The sequence below is a fragment of the Doryrhamphus excisus genome, chromosome 17 (assembly GCF_030265055.1).
Source record: "Doryrhamphus excisus isolate RoL2022-K1 chromosome 17, RoL_Dexc_1.0, whole genome shotgun sequence".
NCBI lineage: Eukaryota > Metazoa > Chordata > Actinopteri > Syngnathiformes > Syngnathidae > Doryrhamphus > Doryrhamphus excisus.
In genome coordinates, this window is record NC_080482.1 from 185,129 (window position 1) to 201,516 (window position 16,388).

The 16,388-nt window shown below is 46.0% G+C and overlaps 1 protein-coding gene across 2 annotated transcripts in view; it reads left to right on the plus strand.

The window, feature by feature from the left end:
- The window catches only part of cdkal1 (CDK5 regulatory subunit associated protein 1-like 1), a 133,742-nt gene that overhangs the window by 22,265 nt on the left and 95,089 nt on the right, over positions 1-16,388 (plus strand). For both annotated transcript variants that reach the window (XM_058052923.1, XM_058052924.1), the window contains 2 exons: positions 1,202-1,286; positions 15,209-15,305. In XM_058052923.1, the coding sequence (XP_057908906.1) occupies positions 1,202-1,286; positions 15,209-15,305 (182 nt within the window). The remainder of the gene's footprint in view (positions 1-1,201; positions 1,287-15,208; positions 15,306-16,388) is intronic.

Here is a 16,388-nt window from a genome sequence, read left to right on the forward strand (position 1 = left end):
GGTGTATGTTTCATATAAGGATAATGGCAAGGTGTATGTTTCATATAAGGATAATGCCAAGGTATATGTTTCATATAAGGATAATGGCAAGGTGTATGTTTCATATAAGGATAATGCCAAGGTATATGTTTCATATAAGGATAATGCCAAGGTGTATGTTTCATATCGGGATAATGGCAAGGTGTATGTTTCATATAAGGATAATGCCAAGGTGTATGTTTCATATAAGGATAATGCCAAGGTGTATGTTTCATATCGGGATAATGGCAAGGTGTATGTTTCATATCGGGATAATGGCAAGGTATATGCCGAGAGAAAACATTGGCACAGGTAGAATGGCTCGTGAATGGGGCTGACCTTTTTTAATCACTTTGTTGAAATCTTTGACAGAATATGCTCACGAGCACATTCACGTGTATGAATGAACGCACTGAAACGGTGTCAAAGGTCACTTGCGTATGGAGTTTATCCTAGCTAAAAATGCAGGCAAGTAACAAAATAGCACAAATAGCCAATTCATCGTAGGGTCAGCTGTTGTGTAATGTCTTTCCCATATTGTATACTGGTTTCCAAAGGAGTTTATGGTGTGTAGTAGTGTTTGTGTACTCATGAAACCAATATTTGTCTAAGCTGAACCGTCCAAAATTGAGACCGCCTCCCAAGGTGTAGTAGTGATGGTAGTGAAGTACGGAACGTAGTGAACTTTGGGCTGTGCCCACCTGGAGGTAAGGAGGACTGAAACAAGGGTGGATTTGTCCTACCCAAATATTGTGACCTTGGCACAATGTAATTGCATGTAATTGCTTGTTATTTGAAGCGCACATTCCCCACCATTCCAGGATGCGTGTCTCCACACAAAGGGCTTTCTTCATCAGATCAAGTCAACTGTACATCTGCAGCAACAACCTCACCCATATTTACCCCATGGCTATGATATGCAAAGAAATGCCAAGCGCTCTCTTGCCATTGGCTATGGCGCCCTTCCTATGCAAATCTAACTTTCTAGAGACTTCCCAACACTGTGGCGGAGTTGTTGACATTCGGGATGTGCACACTTGCACGCTGAGTCACCGTGTCCGTTAGGGAAACTTGAAGCCATGTCTGCGTGTACAAAGTATTATTAGTATGGCTCATCTGTGCTTTATTGGTTGCAGTTACACAGAACAATAACAATCATAAAATGACTTCTATCTTTCCATAGATGACCCAACAGAAGCAGACCTGTGGCTACTGAACAGCTGCACCGTCAAAAACCCTGCGGAAGACCACTTCAGAAACTCAATCAAGTACTGAACACACCCACACCTTTACAAGTGATGTTTAAAATGTCATAGCATTTGAATTATTCATTGCTTGATGTGAATATAATATAATATTGCTTTAAAGGCAGCCCACCCAACCATAGCTTATTAAGAACAGCCATATTTCCTGGGACTGCCAAAGTGCTACTCTGTTCCACTGGTGTTTTCATGCACATCACACACGTGCACACAGAATGCAGACAGGGAGCCACATTTGCATAAACACAGTGAAATTAAGCTAGAAACTGTTTAGCATTTTGATGAATTTGCTGCCATCGGGGGCACACCCACACCTGGCGGGTGTGTGCTTATTGTGCTGGGGTGGGCAAACAATGAGTCGCTGGGTGCCTTGCTGCTGGCTGTTCAAAAAACCAAAGCCTTTAAGTCCATTTACATGTTAAGTGTGCGATTGCATGCATTTTTTTCATTTTTTCAATTTTCCAAATGCTGGTAAGCTATCGTTTCCGTCTCCTAACAAGAAGCATCCTTTTTTCTTTAGAATTCAAAACACATTTGGCATTTTTTAACCTCAAAATTTGAAATAATGACATTTTTGTTAATATTTGTATCTTTTCATGTGGCAACACTCAAGGGAAGAGAAAATCCACTATCGCTGTCACCCCCCCCCCCCCCCCCCCACCCGTGCCCCAGCAGTGGCTAGCAGTGTCCCCGTCTGATACGCATCGATATCCATTATTGCCAGTTATTATTGTCATGTCACAACAAGATGCAACTGAGTACGGAAGATTTCTGTGGTGGTAGAAGTTTAGTACGACATTTGAAGCGGAATGTTTGCAAGGCCACGGCTTCCTGAAACATATTTGCAAAGCGGGACAAACTCCCACGGGACAGGAAAAAGTCATTAGCTATAACGAGGGCCGTCAAAGTAAGTTCTCTTTATTATTAATATGATATATATATTAGTACTTTAGCTGACATAATGATTGCAGACTTTCTGTAAATCCTATAAAGTTCATTTGACTTCCATCATCCATCCCTGGGTGGTCTGCTATAGGATATATTTCCGTGGAATGGCTGATCCCAACAAGGATCGTTTGCAAAGGACCACCTAGACCATGACCAGGGGTGCCCTAACTTTATCACATCACTGTAATGTGTTGATATGGCAGCTTGAGAATACTAACAAGTAAATGAGTATAGTATATGTACGTATGCATGTTATGCTAAGATGTGTCAGGCGCCTTTCAAATCAACGATGTGTTAAAGGAGATGTTGCGCAACAGCGTGTAATTAAACATCTCTGTTTGTGCTTGCATTCTAGCATGTGTTCAATTTCTCCACTTGGCTCTTTCTAGTGGTTTCTGTGATCAAGGGAACGTGTGCTTAATGAATTAGAACCAAACTCGGAGTTCTGTACAATTTTTAAAATAAAGCAATTCCCATGTTTTATTTAGATTCATTTCATTCTAATTTTAATATTCATGAAGCAACGGAGAGAGGGAGAGAGAGGAAGAGCGAGACGGGGAAAATCAGGTTCTTTTTAATTGAAAAGGGACACGCAGCAGACAGAATGAACACTTGGATGGAGTCCAAATGGTATATGCTGATACTTATAGCGTGTACTTATTGTGTGTACTTAGCCAGATGCCTGCACTGCTGCTGTAGTACAATTACTACGGCCTTTTTCATCACTTGTAGACTGTACTTTCTTGACGTGCATTGGAAAACTGAACTTGGAAACTATTTTGGCTTTCCAATAAAATAACCTTGAACATTGGAAGATGATGAAATAAAACATCTTCCATTTCTTAGTAAGCAGTACTATTGAATAATACATGATCTTTACTGCAAGTTGAAAGTGTTTGTTTAGGTAATTTGCTGATTGAATGGGTGTCATAGTGTATGTGTGTATGCCATTAGTGCTTTCTAGTTGTGGTATTGAATATGCATCATAGCCCTTAGCTGCATCTGCTCATTAGTACCATATTAGTCAGATGTTAGGCAAGTGATTTTACAGTAGAAACACGGAGTCTCAGGGCAAAGAAAGATATATTACAATACATAGGCAGATCTTACAGTAGCAACGGCCGTCATCCAACCGCGGCCAAAATGAGCATTTGTTGCTTTTCCATATTTGGCAGAAAGTCTAATTACAAAATGCAAAAAAGCGTGCTAGGTTGGCTGAAGGCCTGTCATGGATGATGCAACCTATTTGTGTTGTCCCCGATGGCTTCTGCGCTCCTCACAGAAGCTGACTTTATTTTCTCCGGAAAAAAGCAAATTGTTAAGAGTAAAGTCTGTAAATCTCATATGTAAAACATATCAACATATAAAAATAGGCAGAATTCTTCTGTCTACCATGAACTCATTCATTACCAAAGACATCGAGCATTGCCACATTCCTTCTACCCACACGTCCGACCCCAAAGACATTTGTTTGCGCCAGAAGCAAAAAGAGGTGATGACGCAAGTGCGCACAGGAAGAGACCATGTTTGGTGCCGTAAGAACGGCCACAAGGTGGCGCTTGACCAGAGCTCAGCATGCATCTTTCCCAAGAGCTCCACGGGACGTGGATAGGCATGGAGTAGTGTAGCGTGCAGAAGGTTGGCATTGAAGGCAAATTTTAGCGAATGCGCACACACGTGCCTCAAAGGTTGGTCGGCCCCGTAGGGAGGAATGTCTTGTGGAAAACGGTCCAACATACTATAAGTAAGATGAAAAGCACCTGAGAACTATTGACCAATTGTCCAATGGACCAATCGAACGTGAGGATGGGCTAGCGCATGTTGCTGCAGCGTGTTTGTTGTCCCTTTGTTCTCCGCAGTGTTTAGGCGTCCGCACAGTCGGACACAAAGCAAATGTGCGTTATTGCATCAGATGTTGGGAATCATATCAGTGACGTTATGGTGAAAACTCTCTTCACCATGAATCTGAGTCCAAAGGTCTGAAAAGATTCATTTTGCCTACGTGTCCCTTTAGGGCCACCCTGTAGATTATAGTTCAGGTAAGGCTTCCAGGTGAACGTACGGTATGTTTTTGCCTGAAAGGTCGTTCTAAGTAACCTGACAAAAAACATGGCTGACATGAAGGCCATTAAGGCCAGAAATGTTTCCTTCCCTCTCGTACATGACAACAAATCGCCAGTGACCTTTTAGAGTTTTTACTCAGGGCAGTTGTTTTAAGTCTATGTTCACTGACTCTCGCAGACAACACGTGGATTTGTCGTTGACTCGAGAGACACACACACACACACACACACACACACACACACACTTGCTGCTGGGGGCGGGTTTTGGTGCAACCCAGGGATTGGCATTAAAACTGTCAGTTCTGCAGGGCATTAGCCTACATTTGGGGGTACACGTAAACACACACATACTCGGCAAGGAGTGAGAAGGCAGAACGGGGTGGCTTTAGGGCGCCTCGGACTGAAGCACACCAAGGTGAAGGTCGGTCCATGCAAGGCCCTCCGTTGGGTTGTCAACATTTGCAGTGCATTCTATCAGGACGGTATGGCATGATATGTTTATTGATGATGTGTTCATGTTTATTGCACACTTGCATTACAGTTCATTGACAACAGAACTTTCACTTGACACTTCCAATATTTCACCTTCCTACATTTGTCATGTACATATCTTCCACTTCCCGAAGGAGAGGACAGTATTGAAAGAAGCAAATAGGAGTTGACATATGTTCATCTTCTCCTATAAATATATACGTATAAATAAGTTCAAAACATCACAAAATGCCTCCTCAAAAAAGACCCAGCCATCGCTCGATGTTGCTTCCCCTGCCGTCGTATCGCTGCACGTCTATTGTACGGTAGGCGTTCCACAGCGTTGCATTGTTGTTCTCATTTAGAGAATGCAAGGCGAGAGGCCGCATCTGATCCCGTACGGGTGGTGAAAACCAGCATTCGTCTTTGACTCATGGCCTCGCTCTGCTTGTGGAAGTTGATTGTCGTTTTTGGCAAATGACAAAGTGCGAAGAAAACCTAACATCCTTGGAGAAAGCAGCCCAAGAAGGGTTTTCCATTTCAGACCCTCTTCCTACAGGAAAGGTAGATCACACTTTGATTCAGTCCACTTTTTGTCACAATCGGGTCAGCATTTTGTATTCCGTCAGACAGACTGATCCTTTTAAAGCAATGCGGCTTTTGTTGGGCAGATCCTATCAATAGGCTCTCCGCTTAACCTTCAGGACGTTTAGCCCCAACAACAGTCAGATGTCATTTGGTGCAATGAACGTTGAAAAGTGAAGTGCTCGTTCATCAGAACAGGTGATGGGCAAAGCAGGCATCGGAAGGGACGGGAGGCTAACGATGTTGGAATCCCTGTCTCTAACGGACTTGACGTTTATCAGCTCTGTTGGCTTCCAATGGCCAGGCATGAGTTGCTCTCATTTCACAGCCACTCAAAAGTTTAACAGGCTTCCAGTCATGGCGTGTCCAGTCAGAGGACATTGACTTTAACAGCACTGCTACAGGGGCAACTTAGCTGTGTTTGACCACTTTATTCCTTTTTCTGATGAAATACTTTCCTACAAAGCGCAGAGTAGGGTTGGGCTATACGGACCTTAACGTCTACCTCAGGATATTTGGGGATGTATCACGATGCCACGATATCAATTACTGCGTAATTACTGCATTTGGACGTACAGTAAAGTCTCGTTATATCTATCGGTAATATCGAAGTACTGCTTATTACGATACTATTTTCATTTCCTGGTAAATTTCTAGTCTTTTATGATATAATTAGTTCCGTTAGTACGATACTGGTTATCATGATAATCCGGTTACTACAATGCCCTTTTCATCTCATCTTGTTCTATACTATAGAACAATGTCATTATAGAACATTGTTCTATACTATAGAACAATGTCATTATAGAACATTGTTCTATAATATAGAACAATGTCATTATAGAACATTGTTCTATACTATAGACAATGTCGAGTGCATTATTGCCCACTTTTAATGCAGTTCGGCGCAGGATCGGATATATCGACAGTCCGGTTACATCGATATTTTTCCGACTCCCGACAATATCGATATAACGAGACTGTACTTACCACCTCCAGTACAGGTAAAGCTGTTCAATGCCTGCTGAGACATCCAAATGGGGGGCAGCCTAGCGCACGCACGGACAGTGTTTTTCGTCCGTGTCCGTATGTTGCCGTGTTCCTCTCGGATGCGTGCGTACACGAGTGTTGGCTAAATGAACGGCTGCATAATCACAGCCTGTCACATGGCGGCTGCGGCCGTTATACGGCTTTTCAGAGCAGCAGTCACAAATAACCCCGGGCTTTTATCCGCTCCGTCTCAGACGGTTGGTTGCTTTTAAGACACCCCACGGGGCTCCAATGTTTTTCCTGCCGATCCTCAATTGTGGATTTAAGCCGTTAGAGGACAAGTTAATATAGCATTGGAGATAGAGAGGCGACCTTTAACCCTGGTGGGCTGCGAATGAGTCCAAGTCTGATGGTTTCTAAAGGGATGGACTTGGAGTTTAGTTTGGGTGCTTGAAGGAATCCTCTCATCCATATGGAAGGCTCAGTTAGCATAGCGGCTGTTTCAGTGTCCTGAGGAATGCCGCCAAGATAGGAGTTGGACTTTTAGAACCCAAAAAGGGTTACCACATATACGAACCCTTCGTTGAAGGTGACTTAACAGTGAAGTCTGCTTTCGATTGCTAAACATTTAAACAGGCTCTGGTGTCTATTTTCAACACAAACTAGCTATTTTTAACATTTCTGCTCTGTGTACCGTACTTCGTTTGAGACTGACTATTGGGGAAGTAGACGTGTACATTCACCCGGTAGGAGAGGACAGGATTAGCAGTATTTCATCCTAATAGCTTTCTCTCCTCAATCTTATGTGAGCTTTTAAGAAAGGAGGGCGAGCTAAGTCCCTCAGCGGGGGGCAGGATGGGGTGTCCCGTGCTTTTTTCTCCACAAATCATCATCAGACATTCTTTCCTCATCTTGGAACTTTACCAGCAGTTGAAATCTATTGACATCAGACATTTTTACTGTGCAAATATATTGAGATATAGAAATATAGAATCTATTTCTAGAAAAATATAGAAATATATAGATTGTCTGTGGAATTGGTACCTTGGCATGGTCACCGTGTCAGGACGTGTCGGTGGGAGAGGAACTGACAGTTGGCATATGGAAAATATTGCACTGACCCTCAAATACCCCCCCCCCCCCCCCCCCGCCCCCCCCCCCCCCCCCCCAGATGCAACACCTGCCCCTCTTGTTCTGTCAAACTGCTTTCATGACAAGAAAGGCACCAACCGTCATGCGGTGCCAAGAATGTTCTTCTCGGTTTGCGTGCTGGCGTTGGTCGGAGTGGTGAGGGTGGCCATTATGTTCTTAGATGCTTTGTTTGTATACGTGTGGATGACGGAGCCACCCACCCAGCTGGCAGGTGGGTGGACGCCAAGCAGCCTGCATAGCAGCTGCCGTGTCCCGCATCACGTCTGTAGTCACACACCGAGGGGCGTGACGTTTGACCACACTGATGCTGAAACCTGACCCGCCTGGATGTCTTCATCAGGGACGCCTTGCAGTGTGTGTGCCACAAACCCAAGCAACATGGCTGCCTTTTAGCCCAACCGTGGCCGTTCCGTCACACATTGGCCCCAAGGGATGTAGGACACAGTTTGGCAGGTTTCTGCACGTATTTTTCACATCTGATATCATATCGTATGCCCGCTGAGCATGCTGGGGAAGTGTCTTATGTGACCTTGTGTAATAATGGCTCTTTAGCCAAACGCAAACATGTTAATGGAAGCCATCTTCTCCAGAATACCCCATTAGTCAAATGTTGGAGAGCTGCAGCCCTAGTTTTACGTACGTAGATGTGTTGTTGTTCTTCCTTTTCAACCTTGAAGTCCAAATACTGTCACCCGGCCGACAGCAGCCTCCTCTCTGCTACTTCCATCCGGGCAGAGCTGGGCCGCTTGCATCAGATTGTTGAGATTGTTTTGCTGGCATCGGACGCTTATCGGATATCAATATCTGCCTCTTCAAGCAGCTAAACAAGCACTGACCTGGAAAGGGTTTTGTTGAACTGGCTGCAGATTATTCCGGATAACATTCTCTCCCTTTCTAAATGCTCAAGGTAACGATTGACAACTGTGGCTCTTGAGACCTTGTGGTACCCCGCCCACACCGAGTGAGACCTCCAAAGAAGGAGGTGCTCGGCTTCTCAGTCGACGTGACATCCATCCTCACGAAGTTAAAGCTTCCAGACATGCTTGATATACGTCAAGTCATGCAAAATGGCAGGAGAACTTTTGACCTTTGAATGGCTTATGCTGAAACCTCCTGGGGGGGTAGAAGTGGTGGTGGCGGAGGAGCAGAAGATGTAATGTAAATAGAATAAATGACATGATGGCTTATTCCACCCAGCGATGAGCCGAGGCTGATTTGCTGATTGGGGTAGAACGTACTCGGAGAATATTGGGGCCACAACCATGGATTTCTCAAGTATTTTCTCAGAAAGCTGATAGAGACGTTGCAAGCAAGCCAAGAAGCAGTTTAACCAAAGAGTATTTGGAGTGACAAGCCCCAGGACTGCAACCTGAGAACCTACTTTGAAAAAACGATTAGACCAGCCTAGTTTCTTCAGTCCATCGATTCGATCGTCCAGCGATTAATAGCTGGCAAGTAAAGGAACATTTGTTTGGGCAGATATAATAACCAAAATAGCTCATTAGAGTTGAACGTAAGAGCTGATATCTACTGATATCCAGCAACTTCCAATAACTCGGCCAAACCCACAATGAAAGATGAAAAAAAAAAAAAGTGCTCCAGCAAGGGAGCGATAATGGCTGCCATCGATGGTTCAGACTTGACATACTTCTCCATGAAAATGCATTTTGCTTTTTGTGTGATTTGTGATTTTTAGTCCTCTTGAATTGGCTCGGAAGCCTGAAGCAACACGCACCTTTTATTCAACTTCAACATTAGCCAAAGGAAAGACGAGATTTCATTCAACAAAGAAGCTGGGGCTTCGCTATTCATCTCCAGATCCTCTCCTTTTTCACAAACTCAATGCATTTTTCCTCTTTCCTTCCCTTCAAACCTTGCCTTGAACCTTCCTTTTAATTGCTGTCGGCTCAAACGGTTGCACACAAGGGGCTAAAGGAGAAATATATTTCTTTTTCAACATCCACGTGATGGGCTTCTGCATAGAAATGTAATCAGACAGTTGGCTTTGTGCACGCTGCACGCTTGGCTTCTAAATGGAGGCTATTTGGAAGAAATAAGGAAATAAGGCTCTGTGGTTAAACGGAAGCCCTTTTAGGGGGCCTGATGAGCCACCAAGGAGCTACTTGAGGCGGCTGGGGGAGCAGACATCAGCCGGGGAAATTAACAGCCTGAATAGATGTTTAGACATTGTTGCTTTATAATGAGACTTCTTAGCGCTTGCATCGTCCCCAAACACGTACCGCCGTTCCTGTATTCACACATCTGCTGCATATGCACGCTGGCACAGCGCTAATACGTAGCAGAGCACCCAGCGTCGTAAGCGCACGCTTGCCCGTGTCAAAAGGTTCGGTGTAGGCGAGAATCTTCCTGAAAGCCGCATTGTTCCTTCATCCTGGTCTGGTTGGCTACCAGTGATGGAGACAGTTGCTCCTCCGTAACCACGTCGTGAGTTCTGTTAGTGGCCGACATCGAAGTGGACATTAACATCCAATATCGGACAGTGTTTCCTTTGTCTGGGAGAAAATGGGAATGTTTCCGCCAGCCGGGAAGAGAGTGCCGATGCATCCCAGGTCACTGAGCATGTGCCATTCCATTTGAACAAACCCTGGCTCGTAATAATTCATATCTTGAAACCAATCATGCTGGTTTATGCTTCAACTCATTTTCATTGACTCATTCATCCGAGAATGCCCTTTGACCTCCGTCAGCCTGCTAAGGATTCCCAGTCGCCTCTACTTGGGAATCACTACACACACACACACAGGAAGTGACGACATGTTCTTACAAACACGTTCAGGTGTTTTCAGCCGTCATGTATGTTCTTCCACGCCACATGTTCTTTCTAAAGTGTTGTGACCCTTGGCGCCGATGCCATGCATGAGCAGCGAGCCAAGAGTCTTCGTTCCCGTGAACGAGGCAGACGCTCATGCATTCCCACAGGAGAATGTGATGTTCATCCGAGTATCGGCGTGTATCCTCCACATTTATTTAGTCCATGCTGTCAATCACCCACGGTGATTCATCTCCTACTCCTGAAAAGGACATGAAATATGACGTGAATGAAACATTAGCTAAACAGACATATAGCTGGCAGGGACGAACATGGAAGTGTAGGAATTAGGAAGAATTCCAGGATCCCTGGTGGAATTGGAATGAGGGCAGTACAGTCCAGCTGCTAAACAACGCCTGCTTCAGCCAGAAGAGTTGATGGCTAAGAGGAAAATACCCGAGACGTCAAAGACAAATGCACCCCCCCCCCCCATTTTACGTCTGTCTCGCCCCACCGACCAGCTCATATCTTAATTACGGAAGCTTGATGGCTACTTAACCTTGCCCCTCCCTGCTTACGCTAATGCGGAGAGGTCAGGACCGGCTGATTGGCTGACTCGCTGTCAACTCAGCCGGAAACGACCGAGTGCGGATGAGCGGATGAGCGGATGAGCAAAGGGATGAGACGCGTGAGCAAGGACGAGAAATCTAAAATATGTCACTTAAACACAAACTATATGGGCTGTTTGACCTTTGACCTGTAGAACACGCCAGGGATCGGAATGAGGACTGATGTCAGTATGAGGTCTTGGCACAATGACTTTGCTGCTAAGATGTTTTTATGTCTGGGGTTCAACGCCTGCCGCTGTTTGAGCTGCCATTCGTTTAAATTGACCATCAATTTACTCTTACATCAATTTACATACGAAGACCAGTGGAGGACGCCTGGCCCAACTGCCACCATCATGGAACCCATAGACGTGTGAACACTGCACTCTTCCAACATACGAAGACCAGTGGAGGCCGTCTGGCCCAACTGCCACCATCATGGAACCCATAGACGTGTGAAGACTGCAAGTCATTGTTGTCCAAGTCCAAGTCGTGCTGCAAGTCTTTGATACTGTCAGGTCGAGCACAAAGTCATCAAATTGTGAGCGGCGTTTGACTCGAGTCGGATCTGCGTGACGTAGTGGAGTCCTCACCTGATTCATATACGTGTCGTGTATGCACACGTATATGAATATATATATGTGTCGTATACGCAGCGTGTACACGCACAAAAGCAGGCTCAAAAACGTTGTTGCCACCTTGATGTTGTAGCCATAGCGTAACATTCAATAATGGCTAATGTAAGTAGTTGAACTTGGCAGATAGAAATAGGTTCTCTATAATAAGTAGAGGAAATCTCTTAGTGATAAGCAACTACAACCATAATGACATCACATTCTATGTCAAGGATATCAATTTGGGAACTTTGGGAACCATTATTTCAAACAATACAGTCAGCAAGCATTTTTTGTATGACTATTTGTCTTTATTATTAGCATATTAGCTTGTAAACTCGCCCACAGATGTCTAGCAAACACCAAATGTGAGCGAGGGAGACCTGGGGCAAACAGGAGGAGCGCATGTAAATCGCGTCACTGCTGTTAAAGGACACTTCCCTTAACGTGTCATTAACGTGTCATTAACGTGTTAGCTCGTTGCACTTTAGTGGTGAAATGGGATTAGCTGAATGGGTGATGAAGTGACGGACATACGCCACCGAAGCGGCAGGTGAGTCTCTTGTTGTCCTACCCACAGACATGGGGGGGGGGAGGGGGCTGCACAATTCACACCATCTCCTGCCAAAGCATGGCCGACATTCCTGCATCACGCTACTCGCTCCCTGCCATCGACATTGCTGACACAGGCGGTAAGCAGGCACAATCGCCGTCTCATCGCCTCGGGGGAGGGGGGGGGGGGGCAATCTCGTCTCACCCTGTTCCTGGGTGGGATGAGACGGAATGGGATTTTGTCATGCAGTTGCCGTGGTGATACTTTCAAGCCCAACCGAGCACTCGCCCCAGTGACCCCACCAGAGCAGCTGTCCCCCGAGATCAGAGGACGAGGGGTGTGTGTGTGTGTGTGTGTGTGCGTGTGCGTGTGTGCATGTGCGTGCATGCATGCGTGTGCGTGTGCGCGTGTGCATGTGCGTGTGTGCGTGTGTGCGTGCATGCATGCATATTTCCTTGGCATCCCGCCCTAAACGTCTCCAGACCACGTCAGGTTTTGTGCTGCTCTCCATTGCCTGAAGTCCACACGCATGCGTGGGCACCACAGGGTATTAGCCCCCCCGTGCCTGGAACATACTGTAAAGGCATGCCCATAGTGAGGGATGGCGATGTGGAGGCTATGCATACATGAATATGGTAAGGAGGGCTGCACTGTACATGCGGTTTTACTTGAGTGGACTCACCAATCAGTGAAATGAGAGCAGACTAAACGTCTCAGTGAACTGATCTGGTTGACTTGGAGCCCTTCACCGCCAGTCCAACATTGAATGACTCGAGGCCAGAGCGCCGGGCTCGGCCTGGAAGCTGGGTAGCAGCCGCTTGTCCGACTTTGGAAGAAGCTCTGGAGTAAAAGAGCCAATCACGTCAGAAGATCTCAAACTGTGGCACCAGCGCCACGTAAAGGAAGTGAACTATGGATTGAACATTAAGAATTGTCAAACGCCTGGAAATGTTGACCAGGACTTTACCATTTACCAGTCCACCCTGCTCCACTGTGGTGTGCATGTGTGTGCTCCTGCCCTCGCTATGGTTTGTCCCGCTGTCTGACCCCCCCCGGCATGAAGGCATGAAGCAACAGACCCAGCAGGGAACCAGATGCCTTCATTCCAGACACGGGCAAACGTCTTTCCTTCATAGACTGGCAACTAGAGGCAAATGCAAGGCAGCCTGATTTGGAAAAGGAGAGAACAAGTCAGGAAGGAGACGACCAATCACATCCATCCGTTCATACCTATGGACAATGGGGAGTGGCCAATTAACCTAGCATGGTTTTGGAATGGGGGAGGAAGAAAAGCCCCAAGCAGGGAGTCGAACCCGGGTCTCCTAGCTGTGTGGCCTGCACGCTAAGTCTAGTCCCCACCGTTCATTTAGCATCATTTGGCAGCCGTCAAAGAAAAACCAAAAAAACAAGCCGTGACCAAACACTAAGGCGGCGTCCATGTTGGTTTTGCTGCCACCGCGTGTCCGACGTCTCCAATTGACGGGAAAAGTAAGCCGCGGGATCACACTGCATCGCCTGTGAACGCCGGAAGCGTTCATCAACATGGCGATCCCTGTTGTAGGCTTACACTCGCTTCCTTCAGGGCCGCTCCGGCGGCCGGACGGCAAGAAGCTCCTGTTGTTGATTTTTCTTGTTTTGTATCGATGGAGACCAACAGTAGCCGCACGCTTTCCCATAAATATATCCCATAATATGCACGGATATATACATTGATATTGAAGGGCTGCTGAATTGACCTCAGCCTACCCGCCAATCATCTCTCACTGCCTAAACACTTCCATCCGCTCCGGCTGGGCTCGTGGCTGCCGTCAAGTGGCTTCTTGTCTTCCTTCCACATCTTCGCTCCCTTTTTATCACTCCATACCCACACACACACACACACACACACCTACCCACACACACACACACACACCTACCCACACACACACACACCGAGACACACACACACACACACCTACACACACACACACCTACACACACACACACACACACACACACTGAGACACACACACCTCAGTCTTTGTTTTGTAAATAATACCAACACACTCTGAATCAAAACCCAACTGACAGTTTGCATCCAGTTTCATTGCTCTTCCCCCTCCTCCGCTTCCACTAATTCCTGCCTCACATCCACGCCCCCCCCCCCCCCCCCCCCCCCCGGATCCCTCCCTTCATCCCCCCTTGCTGCTTCCAGCTGTCAGGAGGCTTCATTATTAAAGATTCATGGTGGAGTCTGGCCAGCGCCTCCAAAGGCTTTTGTCAGACAGAATATCTCAAATGTGACTGCCGCTAACTGGAGGTGACATGGAGAGAGACTCCCATGAACACCCCCGTTGGCATGTATATATGTATGTATATATGTATGTATATATGTATGTATATATGTATGTATATATGTATGTACATATGTATGTATATATGTATGTACATATGTATGTATATATGTATGTACATATGTATGTATATATGTATGTACATATGTATGTATATATGTATGTACATGCACATGTACATATGTAGATATACACCCTGTATTTTACAATTCAATAAAGGATGGTGTTTACTTACCATATGTCGACTTGATTAGAAATATTGGAGCGCAGAAGATACTCCGGAATCATGGAAACGTGTTTTAGATTCCAGGAAGTTCCGTGTCAGCCAACGGATGCGTACAATGAGCTGCGCTACATGTTAGCCATGTTAGCCATGTTAGCCATATGCCCCTTTGAAGGGACGCCAGAGTGAAAAGTAAACCACATTGGAGCAGATTTGTGAAGCGTCCAATGTAGTCTTCAGTGAAAAGCTCATGAATGCGAGGATGTGACGACGTTTTTACCAGCAGTCCAGCACTCAGAAATACAAACCACACTCTTGTTTGTTCTTAAACCCCATTGGATGTTCATAGATGCAATTCCATGTAAAGTACATGTATTGATGTCATGAAAGACATTTCTGTTGTTCTGTACATTTTATGTTTGTAGTTTGTTGATTTCATAAATGAACGGAATATAGTTAGTATCATATATAAATGCATATCAGGACATTAAGGACCTTCCATTCATCTTCCCAATACTGTAGGTTTTCTGAAGAGACCACATTGCTAATGTAGCATTGGTTGCACAATGCTAAGTTGCAGAAGTGCAATTTATTTATTGTTTGACTTTTTTGTTGCAGAAAAGCCCAGGAGCAACAGAAAAAGGTGGTGGTAGCCGGTTGTGTTCCCCAAGCCCAGCCTCGAATGGACTACCTGAAAGGGCTCAGCATCATTGGGGTATGTGCTACGTCATGTCTAGCTACCCGCGTTGCACTATGGAAATAACAGAAGAAACTATTTTTATATATTATCGTTATATACACGCACACACTTTGACCTGCCAGTCGCCTGTCTACCGCCATGCCGAGCCGTGCCGAGTCTGGCCCACCTGCTGTTCAGTCAATCGATAAACCTCCCAAGGAAACCATCAGCACAGTGTCCGTGTCTTTTCCAGCGAGGGCCACACCCTGGAAAACAGAAGCCTTGTTGATTATTTGACGTTTCAATACACAGTACAGTACTGTTTGGCAGCGTCTGAAATATTGCATAAAATATCCATGGCCATGAATAATGCAATTCCCTTGAAGTCACCATGTAACATAATTCCATTCCAATCACATTCCAGTGGCATGTATATGGAATATAATTACATTGGGATAAACAAGCCCCCTTTAGGCCGAGGCAGGAACAGCTGGGAAGTTCTTTTGTCCTGGATAGATTGGAGTTAGCATCCATACAGACGACGCATAGAAAGACACGTGAAGGGGCGCATGTGGCAACAATCCCAGACGGGCGTCCCAGTGCCCTCACACTCTTTATGTGCCCCCCCCCCATCAAACCCACAACGCCAGTGACAGTTGGCGCTGTATGGAAATGGCATTCAAATTAGCACTGGTTTCTTTTAACGGCACGGTGGGGGGGCTTAAAGCGCCACTCATTCCTTCCTTCCTGTTCACGTGGGCCGCGTGATGGCGGCGGCGTTGCTGTGGAATGAATGACGCTGTAACTGCGAGGTACACCACGTCACGCCAGCCCACGCCGCTTCACGTCTCTCAGCTCGACATGTCACTTCCTGAATCTCAGATGCATCACACGCCGCTAGAAGCGACGCTGGCTTGGGATTGGACAATTACAGGGGGTCGACAAATGCTGTAAACAAGAGACATGGTCCACCTGTGGACCTGTCCACCTGTCCACCTGTGGACCTGTCCACCTGTGGACCTGTCCACCTGTGGACCTGTCCACCTGTGGACCTGTCCACCTGTGGACCTGTCCACCTGTGGACCTGTCCACCTGTGGACCTGTCCACCTGTGGACCTG